At 35.0% G+C, this 13932-nt stretch overlaps 3 protein-coding genes across 7 annotated transcripts; 1 reads left to right on the forward strand and 2 right to left on the reverse strand.

Annotated features, from left to right (window-relative positions):
• Positions 1-2675: 2675 nt before the first annotated feature.
• LOC146910740 (Iron-sulfur cluster biosynthesis family protein) lies at positions 2676-5694 on the reverse strand. Its single transcript, XM_085726463.1, has 4 exons — positions 5469-5694; positions 5031-5161; positions 4816-4924; positions 2676-2961 (listed from the first exon to the last, which is right to left on the reverse strand). Exons 1-4 carry the CDS (start codon positions 5643-5645, stop codon positions 2896-2898), a joined length of 483 nt encoding a protein of 160 aa, XP_085582589.1. The 5' UTR covers positions 5646-5694; the 3' UTR covers positions 2676-2895.
• A 753-nt stretch (positions 5695-6447) lies between these two features.
• On the forward strand, positions 6448-8534 carry GNA1 (glucose-6-phosphate acetyltransferase 1). 4 transcript variants are annotated; one of them, XM_085726467.1, is made up of 4 exons: positions 6448-6507; positions 6611-6998; positions 7423-7528; positions 7786-8491. In XM_085726467.1, the coding sequence occupies exons 2-3, from the start codon at positions 6630-6632 to the stop codon at positions 7483-7485; spliced, it is 432 nt and encodes a 143-aa protein (XP_085582593.1). In that variant the 5' UTR covers positions 6448-6507; positions 6611-6629; the 3' UTR covers positions 7486-7528; positions 7786-8491. The 4 variants fall into 4 exon arrangements, with proteins under 4 accessions (XP_085582593.1, XP_085582594.1, XP_085582592.1 ...); XM_085726468.1 differs by having other exon boundaries at positions 8052-8192; XM_085726466.1 differs by lacking the exon at positions 7423-7528 and having other exon boundaries at positions 7786-8534.
• A 379-nt stretch (positions 8535-8913) lies between these two features.
• Positions 8914-13917, reverse strand: LOC146910742 (pentatricopeptide (PPR) repeat-containing protein). 2 transcript variants are annotated; one of them, XM_085726459.1, is made up of 3 exons: positions 12214-13917; positions 11053-11165; positions 8914-9467 (listed from the first exon to the last, which is right to left on the reverse strand). In XM_085726459.1, exon 1 carries the CDS (start codon positions 13834-13836, stop codon positions 12385-12387), a length of 1452 nt encoding a protein of 483 aa, XP_085582585.1. In that variant the 5' UTR covers positions 13837-13917; the 3' UTR covers positions 8914-9467; positions 11053-11165; positions 12214-12384. The 2 variants fall into 2 exon arrangements, with proteins under 2 accessions (XP_085582585.1, XP_085582586.1); XM_085726460.1 differs by having other exon boundaries at positions 11053-11490.
• Between the last annotated feature and the right edge of the window lie 15 nt (positions 13918-13932).

The following is a 13932-nucleotide window of genomic DNA, read 5'->3' on the forward strand; positions in this document are numbered from 1 at the left end:
TACTTTCTTTTAAAGCACATGAGAATCTGCCAGTTTTGTTCCTGTTTTTAGAAACTGTCAAGATGATAGAGAATAGTAAAACAAATTTCCATATACGCTAGAGGTTATTTGGACAGATTATTTGTTGGAGACTTGATTTATGTATACACACACAAGTCCCCTTTTTAGATCATTTTTTTAGTATGGACAACTGAAGCCTCATCTATGGGAATTTAAATTATTTTGTTGGTATGCTGCGATAAGGTCTTCCGAACTCAGTTTTGGCACAATAATTATACCACAGGCATTGAACCACCAAGACTAACACAGGAACATAACTGCAGTGAGTTAATGTGACCATTGCAATAACACATTTGGAACCCAAACCCTGCCATATGGTTCAAAGAGATTGAATGAAAAAGAAAAGCAAAATGAAATACGATGCCTAGGTGAAAGACCGGATGAGATTGAATGTCGCAACTAATAACTAAATAGAACTACAATGACGGTCTTTCTTCTTACTCAAAAAGTCGCATGATTGTTAATAGTGTGAGCAATACTACTAACTAAATAGTTTGAACTGTTACAGAGGATTAAATTGTTTGTCATTCCATGAAGGTTTGTACTAAAAGCATAGACAAAAGGTGAATGGTCAGAGGAGGAAGTTCCAAAAAAGAACTGGGCGCGGTGCTAGTTTATAATTCAACCACTACGACATATCCATATTTAATAAATATGGATAAACCCTTAATTAAATAAATGTTATTTATGACTTTTAGATTAGATTTAAAGCAATAACCCAAAAGGAAACACATAATGGAAAGGTATACTTTTTTTATAAGCAAAATGTATTAAAGAGTACAACCCATCAAATTACACATCGCAGGTTACAATTGATAAGCTTTGTAAGCATACCAAAGGATTATTCAACCAGTTTGAAAAGGCAAGTGTAGAGTTCCTATTAACTTTTTTTTAGAGGTGACGACAAGGTTTTGATGTCTAGCAGAGTCTTTTCAACATCTCCCAACATTGCCATTGAAAATGACATTATTCCTCATGTTCCAGATGCAGCATATCGTTGCAAGCCATACCAAGCTTTTTACCTTTCTTCCTGCCAAAGGCTTCCTAAACAGAATGAAATTCAAGTGACCCATACTACCAGGTTGTGTATTCATACCTAGCCATGCATAAACTTCCTCCTAAACATTAACGAACATGACTCAACCTCTCTAAAACATAATGAAGTTCAGTGTACATTTGTTAACACCGCTCTTTTTTGCTAACTCGTCACGGGTAGGAAGACGGGATAAAAGTAACCTCCATCCAAAAACCTGTACTGTTAGTCTGCCATAATATTGAAGTGCCTTAAGTAAAAGATGATCAGTTTCCTCAAATTGCTTGTTAGACATGAAAACATTATAATAAGATTTAACAGAGAAACATTGTATTCTATCCAGCATCCATACCCATTGATCCTTATTCACAACCAGTTTGATCTAAAGCCAAAATCAACTGTAGTTCAGCCATCGATCAGTTCAATAATAACAGCATCATGCAGACGATCGAATGACAGAGACGCCTCCTAACTCCTGCAACTTCCATGCCACACACCCATCTTAGCCACAACCCCTTCTTTAAACTGAACACTTTAAGAACTCAGGGTACTCTTTAAAAGATTTACCATTAATCCATAATTTAATATCATCCCAACACCGGACACGACAACTAATATCGGATGCAAACCAGTTTTCATTTGCAACAACATTACTTACAGCCAGCAAAACATCTCTCCATGAGGTCTTTTGGTTTGATTATAATGTCCTCTCTATCTACTAAGTAATTTGACTGATAAAGAAGCATAGATAGTAGCATACCTGAATGGTTACAGCTCAAACCACGTGTATCCATTATCGTTTAATAAGCAGCACTTCCATTTATTTAACAATGCTAAATTTAAAAAACCACATACTTAATTGACATGCTTGTATGTTTTGAGTATAATTGATTTAACCTCTAATTTTTTTTTTTTAAGAAGCTAAATTAACCCACCCAAATTGACACCGAAGAGAATCGAACTTGAGACCTCGAGGAGGAGCACACTCCCAGATCCCAAGCCAATACCACAAGGCATTTAACCTCTAAAATTAATTCTAACTTGAAACTAGAATTTGGAGCTTTTGCATTCATAATTGACTTTTAACCTCAAATTGATAAACTCACATTTACGCAAATGTGTTCAAATATAACAAACTTTATATTCAACTCAATTTTAACCAAAATTAATTTATCCACGATAAATTTTTACCATTGCTGAACCAATAACACAATGAACACCATGATATCAGGGTTATATAATACTGTATTTACTTATTATCATAATAATTTCAATCAATACATCTATTATTAATAAAACTTATCAATAACAATTGAGCTAAAAAAATTCAATTTTTTTGTACGTTTATTGCGATTAACCTTACACTTAATAAAACCATAGGCACACTTGGGAAGTATAATATACTTCCTAAAATTATTACCATCATGCCCAGCCGCTAGTTAGCAGGGTCTTGTTGATGGAATGAATACACCCAAGTCATTGTTGTTGATGGCATTAAACAATCAACTTGCTGCTGAATACTCTAAGTACATTAGAAAGCCTCATTTGATACATGAACAAATCAGTAATAAGCACCAAAAGATAATAGAACAGGCTAGACTGAAATGCCTGATAATTTATTACCATTACAACAACTGTATGTTACATTGATATTGATATCAGTATACAAGCAATAATTTAATCTTCAATCAATCAATTGTTTTTTGAGGTACAAAAATCATGTTTCATAGTATAATCTAGTTCGACGGAATAAACATTTGAGCGGTGGAGGAAAGTGAGGAGGGGAGTACCAAGATAGCTAACTACTGTTTCACCATGAAGGAACTTTTACAACTGCAACCACCAACTGCACTTGGGTTCTCCGTCACCTGAAAATGAAACCAGAAAATAAATGTAAGTTTGTCTGGTTAAATTAAATGCCTTCAATGTCATAACTTATAAATGAGTAGCAATAGCCACACGACCCTTTTCTCGCACACTCATGACATTCCATTCCAATACCATTGGATATCACAGTTGCATCAATACTTTTCTGTTCACATCGACATACAATCTAAGGACCTCGAACTTGGTTCAAAACGCACATGCCGCTTTGAAGGGCGTGTTAATGAGCCTTCTTATATTACGAAAATGATGCCATCAAACACAAAACATCATTGTGAAATTATGTACGTAGTTTTTTTTTTTTGCTAAATAGTCAGCCAAATAAGTGAATCACAGCAGGCTATGGCTAACTGTGATTGTAAAGAATACTTAATAACAAAAGCAAAGGGAGAAACACAAACTACTCACTCTTTGACACTCTTTTCAATACCTTTTAATTTTGGGTGAAAACTTGCATTAATCTCACATAAATAGAGCGGCCTTAGGCTATTTAGTTAGAGTAACATGGGATATCACCAAACAGTGGAGAAGGTGTCAACAAAAAGTAAGCATTCTTTAATCAAAGTTCATGGAATGACGCACCTTAAGATCAGAAGTACCTATGTTGCTCTACATAATTTAGGAGCACATCATGCTTCTAAGCTGTTTAACAAATTACAAAACTGACATGTGGGCCTGGTTTACGTTGCAGGGCTACAGGTTGCTCCTCTTGACCACAATTTTGCAAGAAGCACTTTATTCTAATGTTGGTTACATTTTCCAGGCATATCTCTAGTGGTAGCTTTATTTTGGTTTGAACTTAATGGAAGTGTGCCAAAAACCTAAACGGTGTTGGGAGAGAGTAGTTCAAAGCAAAAGTTCCGTCAGGAGAGCAATTGCATCATCCACTTAACAAGAAATGATACATGCTGGTCTGTAATTCATAAAATAGCTCGCAGTGTAATATGAAACCAAAATGTATAAGGCATGGTAAAAAACCTAAAAGCATCTAAAGGCATTGTTTGGATGGTTGCAAAAGAAGTCACCTCTATATACAACAGGTTCATCCTGAAAAATTTATACTGAAAACTTCAAACATTGAACAGGGCCTTATATTTTGAATCCGAACCTGAATATGTTGTTAAGTTTTATCTAATTCAACTCTCATAAAAGCTCAAATTGTAAAATGTATATACTCATGGACGATTTTATATCCCAACGGAACATACCCACTCTGTTTTTTTTTTTTGAAAAAAAATTCTTGAACAGGGCCTTGTTGATTTTGGATTCCAATCTGAACTTGAATATGGTTGTAATATTTTAAATAAATCAATTCTGATAAAAGCTCAAATTGTTAATGTACACTCATGGACAACTTTGCATCCTAACATGACATACCCATTCTTGTAAAGAGTGGGCTTGAAGCATGTCAACTTTGCACACACATAGTCTAACTCATGCTTTCTACTAGAAGAACGAGACTCTGATTACTTGATTAGAATGACTATGATATCAAATCCACTCTCCAGTTACCAAGGCCCAACTCTCCTAAAATCTCAAGCTGATAGGCAAAGGCTGATCTGATCAATGCTTACATCAAACAGAAGTTCTCAAATGTTTCAAGATTTAACTTCATAACATGATGTGAACGTGAATTGCTACTATAGTTCACAGAAAAATTTCGAACGAGAACACATCCTAAGAAACTTCGTTACCTGATTAGTACCATACTAAAATTATAAAAAGGTTCCATGTTGTAGTGCACAGGAATCACAGAGAAAGGAATGAGAAGATAGCTATAAATAATTAATTTTCCACAAACACCAGCTTACACATGGTTACAAGTGCGCTTGACTTACTATGAAAGCCGAACGGATTAGCTCCTCGACATAATCAACAGTTGCGCCTTTCACAAAGTCGTATGAAATATTGTCAACAACCAGTTTAATTCCTTCCTTCTCAAAAACTCTGGCAATACATTAAGTAAAGTAAGTTATAATTTATAAAAGACACTGGTGTATCAACATATGGCAAGCCTATCAACATTGAAATCTGACTATCCAAGTGGTAGTACCTATCATCTGAGTTGACTCTGTCATCCAAATTAAAAGCATACTGAAATCCTGAACATCCACCGGTTTCTATGCTTAAACGAAGCATTTTTCCACCGGATGATGATTCACTGGCATCCAATTCCTTCATTTTCTGTTCCACATTCATTAAGTTGTAGAAACAAGTTGGAATCAATTACATTACATATAATGGTACGCATAGTTCCTAACCCGGGTACAGTACAACATGAACTTTTGAGTATTAAGAGTTGCAATTAATTAGTTCCCTATCTGCATAACTGTCATAACAGTTATTTTTTTTTTTTTTTATTATTATGAGAAGCATATGCGATAAGGTCCATCAACGAAAACCTAATCCAAATTTTGAAATGTATTTACTCTAAAATTGAATGAAAAAACAAGATCCAATTAACAAGCAATTGAGAGAAGAAAGAGCATACACGAACGCAGTTTTCGGTTATGTGGACAGGTTCCACGTCGGGAGAAGAAGGTGAAGATGTGGCATGGTGAAGAATGGAAGAAGAAGATGAAGATGAAAAAGAGCTTATAAGATTCTGGTTCCGTTGAAATCGTGCTGCCAACGATGGAGCGAGTCTTCGAAACAGCGATGTTTGCATCTCTCTTGCTAAATCACACCATTGATGTCTCAGGATCTTCTTCTTTGCGTTTTTTTTTTTTTTTTTTACAGAGGCTTAAATACTATGAAGCCCGGATACTCCAAAATGGTGTCGTACCCGTGTCGGATACGTATCGGATACCGATACTCCGCGGATACTCCAGGATACGTATCGCAGAAGTATCCGAATGATTTAATTTAATTTTTATTTAAAAATATATTGGATACCTTAAGGATACTCCCGGATACGTATCCCAGAAGTATCCGAATGATTTAATTTAATTTTTATTTAAAATTTTTATTTGTATTTTGATCACAAGTATTAATTTTTGTAAATTGGGATCATTATATTGGCCATTACTTGAAAAGGGTGACTATCTTCATACTACCTTGGTATCATCATAGTGCAGGTTGTTTATATGGTATGTTTTGGTTTAAAGGATATCTTAGTTGGTGAATGGTCCATTGTATTTTGACTTGATGTAATTAGTTTTAAGATTTCACGCTATTTATTTTTTGTGCGTTTATGTCTAATATATATATATATATATATATTAAAAAAAATTGTAAACGTATCCAAGCCGTATCGTATCCTAAATTTGAAATTTTTGACGTATTCGCGTACCCGTATCGTATCGTACCCGTATCCGTATCCGTATCGGGGCTTCATAGCTTAAATAAATCGTGCTTCAAACTAACCTAACTCACGGTTCAGATTTCACCACTTCATCAAACGGCTCAGATTTTACCAAGCCAACACAATTTTTCTGAATAAAAGGGAACGCAAGCAAAAGTAGCTTCTGACAGACGTCGTCATCGTCGCAAGCAAAAGTAATTCCTCTTCCTCCATCTTGAAGCTGCAAGTACGTTCAAAATTTCCTAATCTCTTTCAGATTTTTTTCCATTTTCTTTCTGCGGTATTGCTACAAATTGCTTGCAATTTACATTTTTTTTATTTCTTCTCAGATTCTTTAGTTATTAGAAGATGCAAAACAGTGAGGAACAAAAGTATAGAGCCAGAAGATTAGAGATTACAGACAAGAAAAAAGGTTTCATAGAATTACTACAACAGCTTAGCGTTTGTGATTCAGTCTCTGATAAGGAATTTGAGGATCGATTTCGAGAGGTTGATTCACTTGGAGATGATCATGTTATATGTGTTATTGAAGATGAGATTACCGGAAAGATTATTGCAACGGGGAGTGTGTTTATTGAGAAGAAATTTTTAAGAAATTGTGGTAAAGTTGGGCATATAGAAGATGTTGTTGTGGATTCAAGTGCTCGTGGGAAACAATTGGGGAAGAAAGTAATTAACTTTCTTACCGATCATGCTCGTTCTGTTGGGTGTTATAAGGTAATTCTCGATTGCAGTGTTGAGAACAAGGTGTTCTATGAGAAATGTGGTTTCAAGGAGAAAGAAGTTCAGATGGCTATGTATTTTGTTTGATTAAGCCTTGTTTTTTCTTTTCGCGAATCTATATTTCTTTTATTTCTCATGTGATGGTTCTAGTCAGATTGAACATGGTGTCTGGCAAATGTCAATGCCGGACATGACACATGTAGTTTAAAATTCAATTCAATTACTTACGTTTTCTCAAATTATTGCTGGTGTTCGTGATTCATTGATTCTAGTAAAGATATACGAAGCATGTTTGATTTCCTCTTCAGCAATTGATACTATCATCAAATCACCGTTTGTTGTTTGTTTGCAGTTATATAATTCCTTTTATTCTTTCAATGCCTTTATTAACTACCATCAATGGCTCCTACCATTGTAGTGGATGTTTGCAAGAGCAACCTGCTTTCTAGAGTTCTATGACGTTCCTGATATCAATCTTTAAAAAATCCAGAGTTGTGCATAGTGTTCATTTTGGTCCTATTTCCGTAAGTACTTCAAGATGTCTTTAAGGTGTTTTGTTAAATGTCTTTGCCATCATACATCGCCTTATGTACTACGAATAATGTTCATCGCCATTTCTTTTAGTGAAAGATTATGTTGTGTGTCACTGTTCTTTAGTTCTGTTCTAATATTCTTGATCATTTTCTTCTGTTATTTACATGTGTTATGGTAGTTTTGACTTCTTTAGTTCTGCTCTACTATGTTATGTGCTCACTGTTATCTGTACTCTTGGCTATTGTAGCCTGACCTCTTGGCTATGTGCAACCGAAACATGTGCTTGTTTAGTCTTAAAAGCAGAAAAATGAGGAATCCCACATATTGACGCCACCAGTTCAGCTGTAGTTTTTGATAAGTTGATTAACATAGGACAAGGTTGTCTTTATGGATATCAATGCATTAAGTATTGAGACCGGTTCAGCTGTAATTCTGATCAAACAATAAATCTAGATGTATGCTATCATCTTTTCTTAATTTGTGTCAAATGGTCAACTGCGACAATATTTGTAGGACGGAGGGTGCAAGTCAAATCTCATGCCTATATAAAAACAGAGGATGGAAGGATGGCATGAAAAGCAGTTCATAGAGGAATGTTTTATTGATCCATTTATTACAAAAGTTAAGGAAGGTGCTGCAATTTGCCTGTTCAATGATTTGGGTGCTTAAGGAATTATGAGGACAAGCATATGGCAGTACCTCGAAATTCTTTGTTACAGCTCTTATGGTACATTTGAAATGGGACCTTGATGCTCTTTGGAAATGAAATCGGTAGTGTGGTAGGACTAGCAGCAGTACATGTTCCTTCCTGGTTTACTAGATTGAGTTGATGGGTTGAATGAATGTGTTACCGTATAATGACATAATCATGGAATTTTTTTTTCTTGATTCTTCTATTAAACAGGTGTGGTGGGTTGGACATTATTCTGGATATTTACATATTTGCTGCCCTATATAGTCCTTTTTTATTTTTTGAACTATCTTATTATTTTGGCATTTCTTGTGCCTTGTATTGTCTGCCTTTCCTGTTGATAGAACGTTCCTTTTGGCTTCGAAAAAAAGTATAAGCAAATTTTAACAACAGAAACATAAGAGACCTGATAAAATTGTTTTATATCAAATATCAAGTTTTTAATATAACATGCATTTCTACGTTCAAAATAATAATAACCTACACACAATGATATTAAATTTCATAAATTTAAGTTCGAACATACGCATGTGTGTGTTAGGACTTGGGACCTTTTTGGTAATTCATAAATCAAAAACTAATTTTGGTCTGAACAATCCAAACATAAATCAATTTATGCTCAACTCATTTTTATTTAGCCAAAATCTATTAATTCAAAATCAATTTTTGTTAGAACAAGCACACTTAAATCAATCACACAACTATGTATTATTGACATTCTCAATCAACTTGCATTTTTTCTTTGTTCCTTCAATCATATTAATGTTTGAAACACAAACGTATTTTAAAGTGACTACAAAACTCTGTTCCTAATAAAAAAGTATGATTAATTACATTCCAAAATTAAAAGATATCTTGAGCTAATTCTATAACCAAAAGATATCTTCTCATATGATTTTACAAGACTATAAAAGCTAACAACTTATTGATTCAATTGTGCCTTCAGTTTGCTAATCTTCTCTCCAATGAAAGGTCCTTCCACTCCTAACTCTTGAAGGCTCCTTATCCTTCATTTAGGAGGGTTGGTTCTCATCAAGTAACATACATAAGACCCATGGAGCCTGACTTTTGAATAAGCATCTTTGTTATACTTGCGCTTGTGGGAACCCCGTCGAGGAGATTGAAGCACACTCAGCTCCATTCCTCCACGAACACATCTAGTACATTCAAAGAAAGCAGTGCGGAAGCTGCACTACCCCAGTGATGATACACAGGCAACAAAAAATCAACTTAATCCCCTGAAATTCCAACGACAAATCAATGAGTTAAGAAACACAACACAATTTCACCTACACAAATTGTTGATTTTAAGCATGACCAGAAAGAGAGATGAAAGGTGAACCAAAGAAAGTAATTGTATTGCATGTAAACATAGTTAAAAATGTAATTATGGACTGACAATCATACAAAAACAACAGCAAAAGATAAGATGTTAATTAGATTGCATTAACAAGTTTGTTTCCTGAAACCTACTCACATAAAACTACGTGCCTGTTTGAAATAGTTTTTGTTTAGTTTTTAAAATAAGTTTTACAAATCAATTTTAGAAAACTGTTTTTAAGAAGAAAAAAAAAATCTATTTGGTAATCTGACTTTTCAAAACTGTTTCAGAACCCAAAAAAATGAGAAAAAGACATTTTGATTAGTTTTCAAAACTGCTTGAGAACTGAACTGTTTGGTAATGTGCTCAATATCTTGATTAGTTTTCTTTTGAATAAAAAGACATTTTAGCTCTTGAATGTGTCAATTGATATTGCTATAGTCTTCGATTAACAAAAACATCCTCAAATGTTTCTATCGTTAGTTAGTTTGGTTATTGAAAGTATTTTTCATTAGCTGAACTAAAGAAACGATTCATCTAATTCCAAAACACAGCATTTGTGTTTCAACTTCACCACAAAGTAAACTCAGTCTAAAGTTATTAGACTCTTGCAAAGAAAAATAAAAGCACATTGAAGGTGCGGAATTGTACTATTTACTTCCACACTGAATTATGGGAAGTTCAGTGTGGAAGTAAAGTTTGTACACTAGAATGAACACATTAAGTAGGGACACGAAAATGTGCTTCTTCTTGATTGTTGATCCAAAGTAAAGGTGTAGCCATTGCAAGAATGAATGATGAAAACCAACTTATGCCAAAATGAAGTAACAAATATAAAGATTAATGGGAGTGAATGACAACCAATGGGAAAGAATGAACTGTGGTTGTGTTCGTCAGACTGAAACCACTTATTTGGTGAGAGTCGTTGTCATTCAATTGTGATTTTCTATGCTTTAATGCAAACTCGTTTGTTTCAGATATTGACACTATGGGAATTTTGAATGATTAAAAATTAGCTTCAAATATTTTAGACTGAAGGATGGCCCCAAAAGAATAAACATATGAATCATTAAGGAAAGCCAATAGACAAAATCTTAGAGGATATGGCTAGACTGCAGGCATAATAGACTTGCTTCTTTTTACAATTACTCATACATGCGTATTACCATAGAAGATATGATATTACCAAAAAGAATGGATAAATGAGGCTACATATACTGGTGTGATGGTTGAAATGATCTGAGAGTATATGATGTTGGTTGCGAAAAAGATATTGACAAAAATTCCTTTTTAAGTACTAACTAGAAAAACAAAATTTAGAAATATTGGTGTGGTGGCTAAAATGCTTATCATAGAGCCCATTAAACTAGCATTGAGATGCTTAAACCAAAACTAAACAATACATGTGTATGAAAAAATGCATATGCCTAAGGTATAGTCATACTTCATTGAATATTCTAAACTCAAAGAGAACCCATTCAAGTGGAAGTGAGGTATGTTACCTGTGCAGCAGAGGGAGGCGCATCAGCAGAACCATGCACAACCGATGAGGAGGCAGGAGCAGCGAATTGTAGATGATGGCCAGTGGTCTTCATACTCTTTCAAATTCTTCAACCTATTTAGTAACGATCAATCACATCATGTTAGTTTAATACATTACTGCCTTACCATTTCTATAGTAGAGGATAAGAATTGCAATGTGCAAAAATAACACTTCCAATTGTATACATCAAAAATTCCTTTTTCTTCAGACCATGGAAATCAAAACTCCCCTTATTGCTTATAAGCTTATAGGTAAATATAGATTTAGAGATACATGAGTTAAATAAGAGAGTTTTTGATGCAGAAATAATTTCAAAATCAATCTACCCTAGAAGCTGCTATTATTTAAAAATCTGTTGGTTACTGCACATAAGTACATGTTGAGCTCCAAGGTTAGCCTGTAAGGTGACGGCAAAATGAAATGTAAGCTCAAATAACACCCTTCCATGATCCTAACACAATAGTAGAGTCATCATGAAGATAGAGAAACAACATATAAGAAACAAAACAAATTAAAGTTTATCAAACACAACAATATATATGAATGAAAACAGATTGAAGTTTATCAAACACAACAACATATAAGAACCATCACAAAATTTGCACAGTCATAATAATGTAAAAATTTGTACATTTATAAGCAACAATGGCTTTGAAAATCTGCACAATATTCCTTATGTTGATTTTAGTTGTTTTCATAATAATGTGAAGTACTTAGCATTATTAGTAACAACTAATCACATCAAATTCTAGGATATCTGAAATTCTAAATCGAATTCCACATGTGACCGCAGAGATTAAGGAGACACCAAATTCTACCCCTGGCCTTTATCAACGGTTTGTGGTAGCGGGATTTGATTTGATGAAACAAAGAAATTACAAATGAAAAGAAAGAACTGAAACACATGAAAATGTTACAATGAAGGTATGGGTAACAACAAACTTAAGATCGCTATTAAATAATGAAAACACATAAATGATATCTTGTAACTCACAAAGGAGACACGGACTTTGTGTATCAGTCTCCATGAAATGGAAATATTTACAATGTTCACTAGCATCAGGTAAACATAATTGTAATAATCATATAATTTTAAAAGCCGTGAGTTTAGAGCACCAACCATCTTCAAAGTGGACTTGCAAGTGCAACCTATCTTCATCGTTGCGCAAAACAACTTGTATTAATTGTCTGAATTTTCAGCTGATTACAGGCTCACATCTCAATCACTCCTCAACAATCTTATCCCAAACAAAGTTTGACAACCAAGTTAAATCTTATATTGTTTGCATTTTCACCTGCCAATCTTGTTCACTTGATAATGCCTACGGTGTTGGCAATTATATAGTCCATCCATCAACTTATTATATGAAGCAAGATCAGGTATAAACCCCTTATCAAGCATTTCATTTACCACTAACTCTCCTTCTGCTTGATTTCCCTCTCCTCTATACCCAGCAACCAGAATTTTATAAGTCATGGCATCGGGTTCTGAACCTTTGCTTGAAGCAAGTAATCTCAACCTATTTGCATCTTCGGTCCTTCCCGCATCACAAAGATCTTGAAGGACAGAATTGAAAGTGACAACATCAAGTACCAAACCCTCCTCTTTAAGCATTTTTTCAACCAATCTCATTGCCTCTTCAATCTTCCCCAATCCTCTCAAACCATCAATCATCACAATACAAGAAATCAAGCTAGGAACACAACCTTTGCTCCACAACTCATAAATAACCTCCAAAGCCTTAAAAGCCTCTCCTTTCCCACACAAAATTTCCACCAAAACAAAATAATCATACCCTTTAGGCAAAACCCCTCTCTTCGAAAACTCCATCAACAAATCACACGCCTGTAAAACCTTCCCTTCCTTACAAAGCCCGTCAACCAAAATCTCACAGGTAACATCAGAAAGTGGACACCCCAATTCAATCATCTCATAAACCATCCCAATCCCTTCATCAATCCTACATTCCCTAAACAACCCTTTAATCAAAGTATTAAAAGTAACAACATTTGGATGACACCCCATTTTCCTCATTTCATCAAACATCTCCAATGCACAACTAAATTTAAAATCCCTACAATAACCACTAATCAAGATATTAAAAGTAAACACATCAGGCTTAATCCTATCCTTAACCATCTGATTATAAAACTCAAAAGCTCTATCAAATCTACCAGATTTAACAAACCCATGAATCAAAATATTACAAACCGAAACACTCGGTTTTCCATCAATTAACCTACGCATAACATTAAATGCAAAAACAGCATCATCAAATTTGAAAGCTTTACAGTAAGACTGAATTGCAAAACGGAAAATGGGTTCGGTTTGTGGGCAAGAGAAGATGGCTTGAGAGCATTGGCAGGGGTTGGTGGAGATGAAAGTGAGGAGGGTGCGGAGGAGAGAGAAACGATGAGAGAGAGCGAGAGTACGTGCCATCCATTCGTAGGAGGTGTGGTTGTGAGAGAAGGTGTCAAGGGTGGAAGCCCAAGAGAAGAGATGGAAGTCGAAGTGGGTGAAAGAAGGGTGGTGGTGGAGTTTGGATTTGAGGAAGTGGGTTAGGGTTTGTGGGGTGAGGGGTGGAGTGAGGTGGTGGTTGAGGAAATGGAGGAAGTGGGTGTAGTGTTGGGTGGGGGAAAGTGTTGGAGGGAAGAGTGATGTGATTGTTGGTGGTGGTGGTGGTGGTGGGTTGAGGATTGGTGGTGGTGGTTTTGTTATTGGTTTTAGTAAATGCTTTTTCATGTCAATTTTCGTTTTTCTGGCGTGAATGGACTAGCAGAGCCAGAGGGAGAGAGGTTTTTTTAGGTGTTGTCGCTTCTGTTTGGTCCTGTTGTTTTT

Source organism: Medicago sativa, chromosome 7, assembly GCF_051527215.1.
Source record: "Medicago sativa cultivar Bolivia chromosome 7, Bolivia_mono, whole genome shotgun sequence".
Lineage (NCBI taxonomy): Eukaryota > Viridiplantae > Streptophyta > Magnoliopsida > Fabales > Fabaceae > Medicago > Medicago sativa.

What these genes read in the sequence shown, in the direction of transcription:
- LOC146910740 (XM_085726463.1), bottom strand. Translation starts at nt 5,645, where the DNA reads ATGCAAACATCGCTGTTTCGAAGACTCGCTCCATCGTTGGCAGCACGA. An exon ending in AGAGTCAACTCAGATGATAG is followed by an intron (nt 4,925 to 5,030) that starts GTACTACCACTT and finishes ATGTATTGCCAG; the next exon opens with AGTTTTTGAGAAGGAAGGAA. An exon ending in TAATCCGTTCGGCTTTCATA is followed by an intron (nt 2,962 to 4,815) that starts GTAAGTCAAGCG and finishes TTTCATTTTCAG; the next exon opens with GTGACGGAGAACCCAAGTGC.
- GNA1 (XM_085726464.1), top strand. Translation starts at nt 6,630, where the DNA reads ATGCAAAACAGTGAGGAACAAAAGTATAGAGCCAGAAGATTAGAGATT.
- LOC146910742 (XM_085726459.1), bottom strand. Translation starts at nt 13,836, where the DNA reads ATGAAAAAGCATTTACTAAAACCAATAACAAAACCACCACCACCAATC.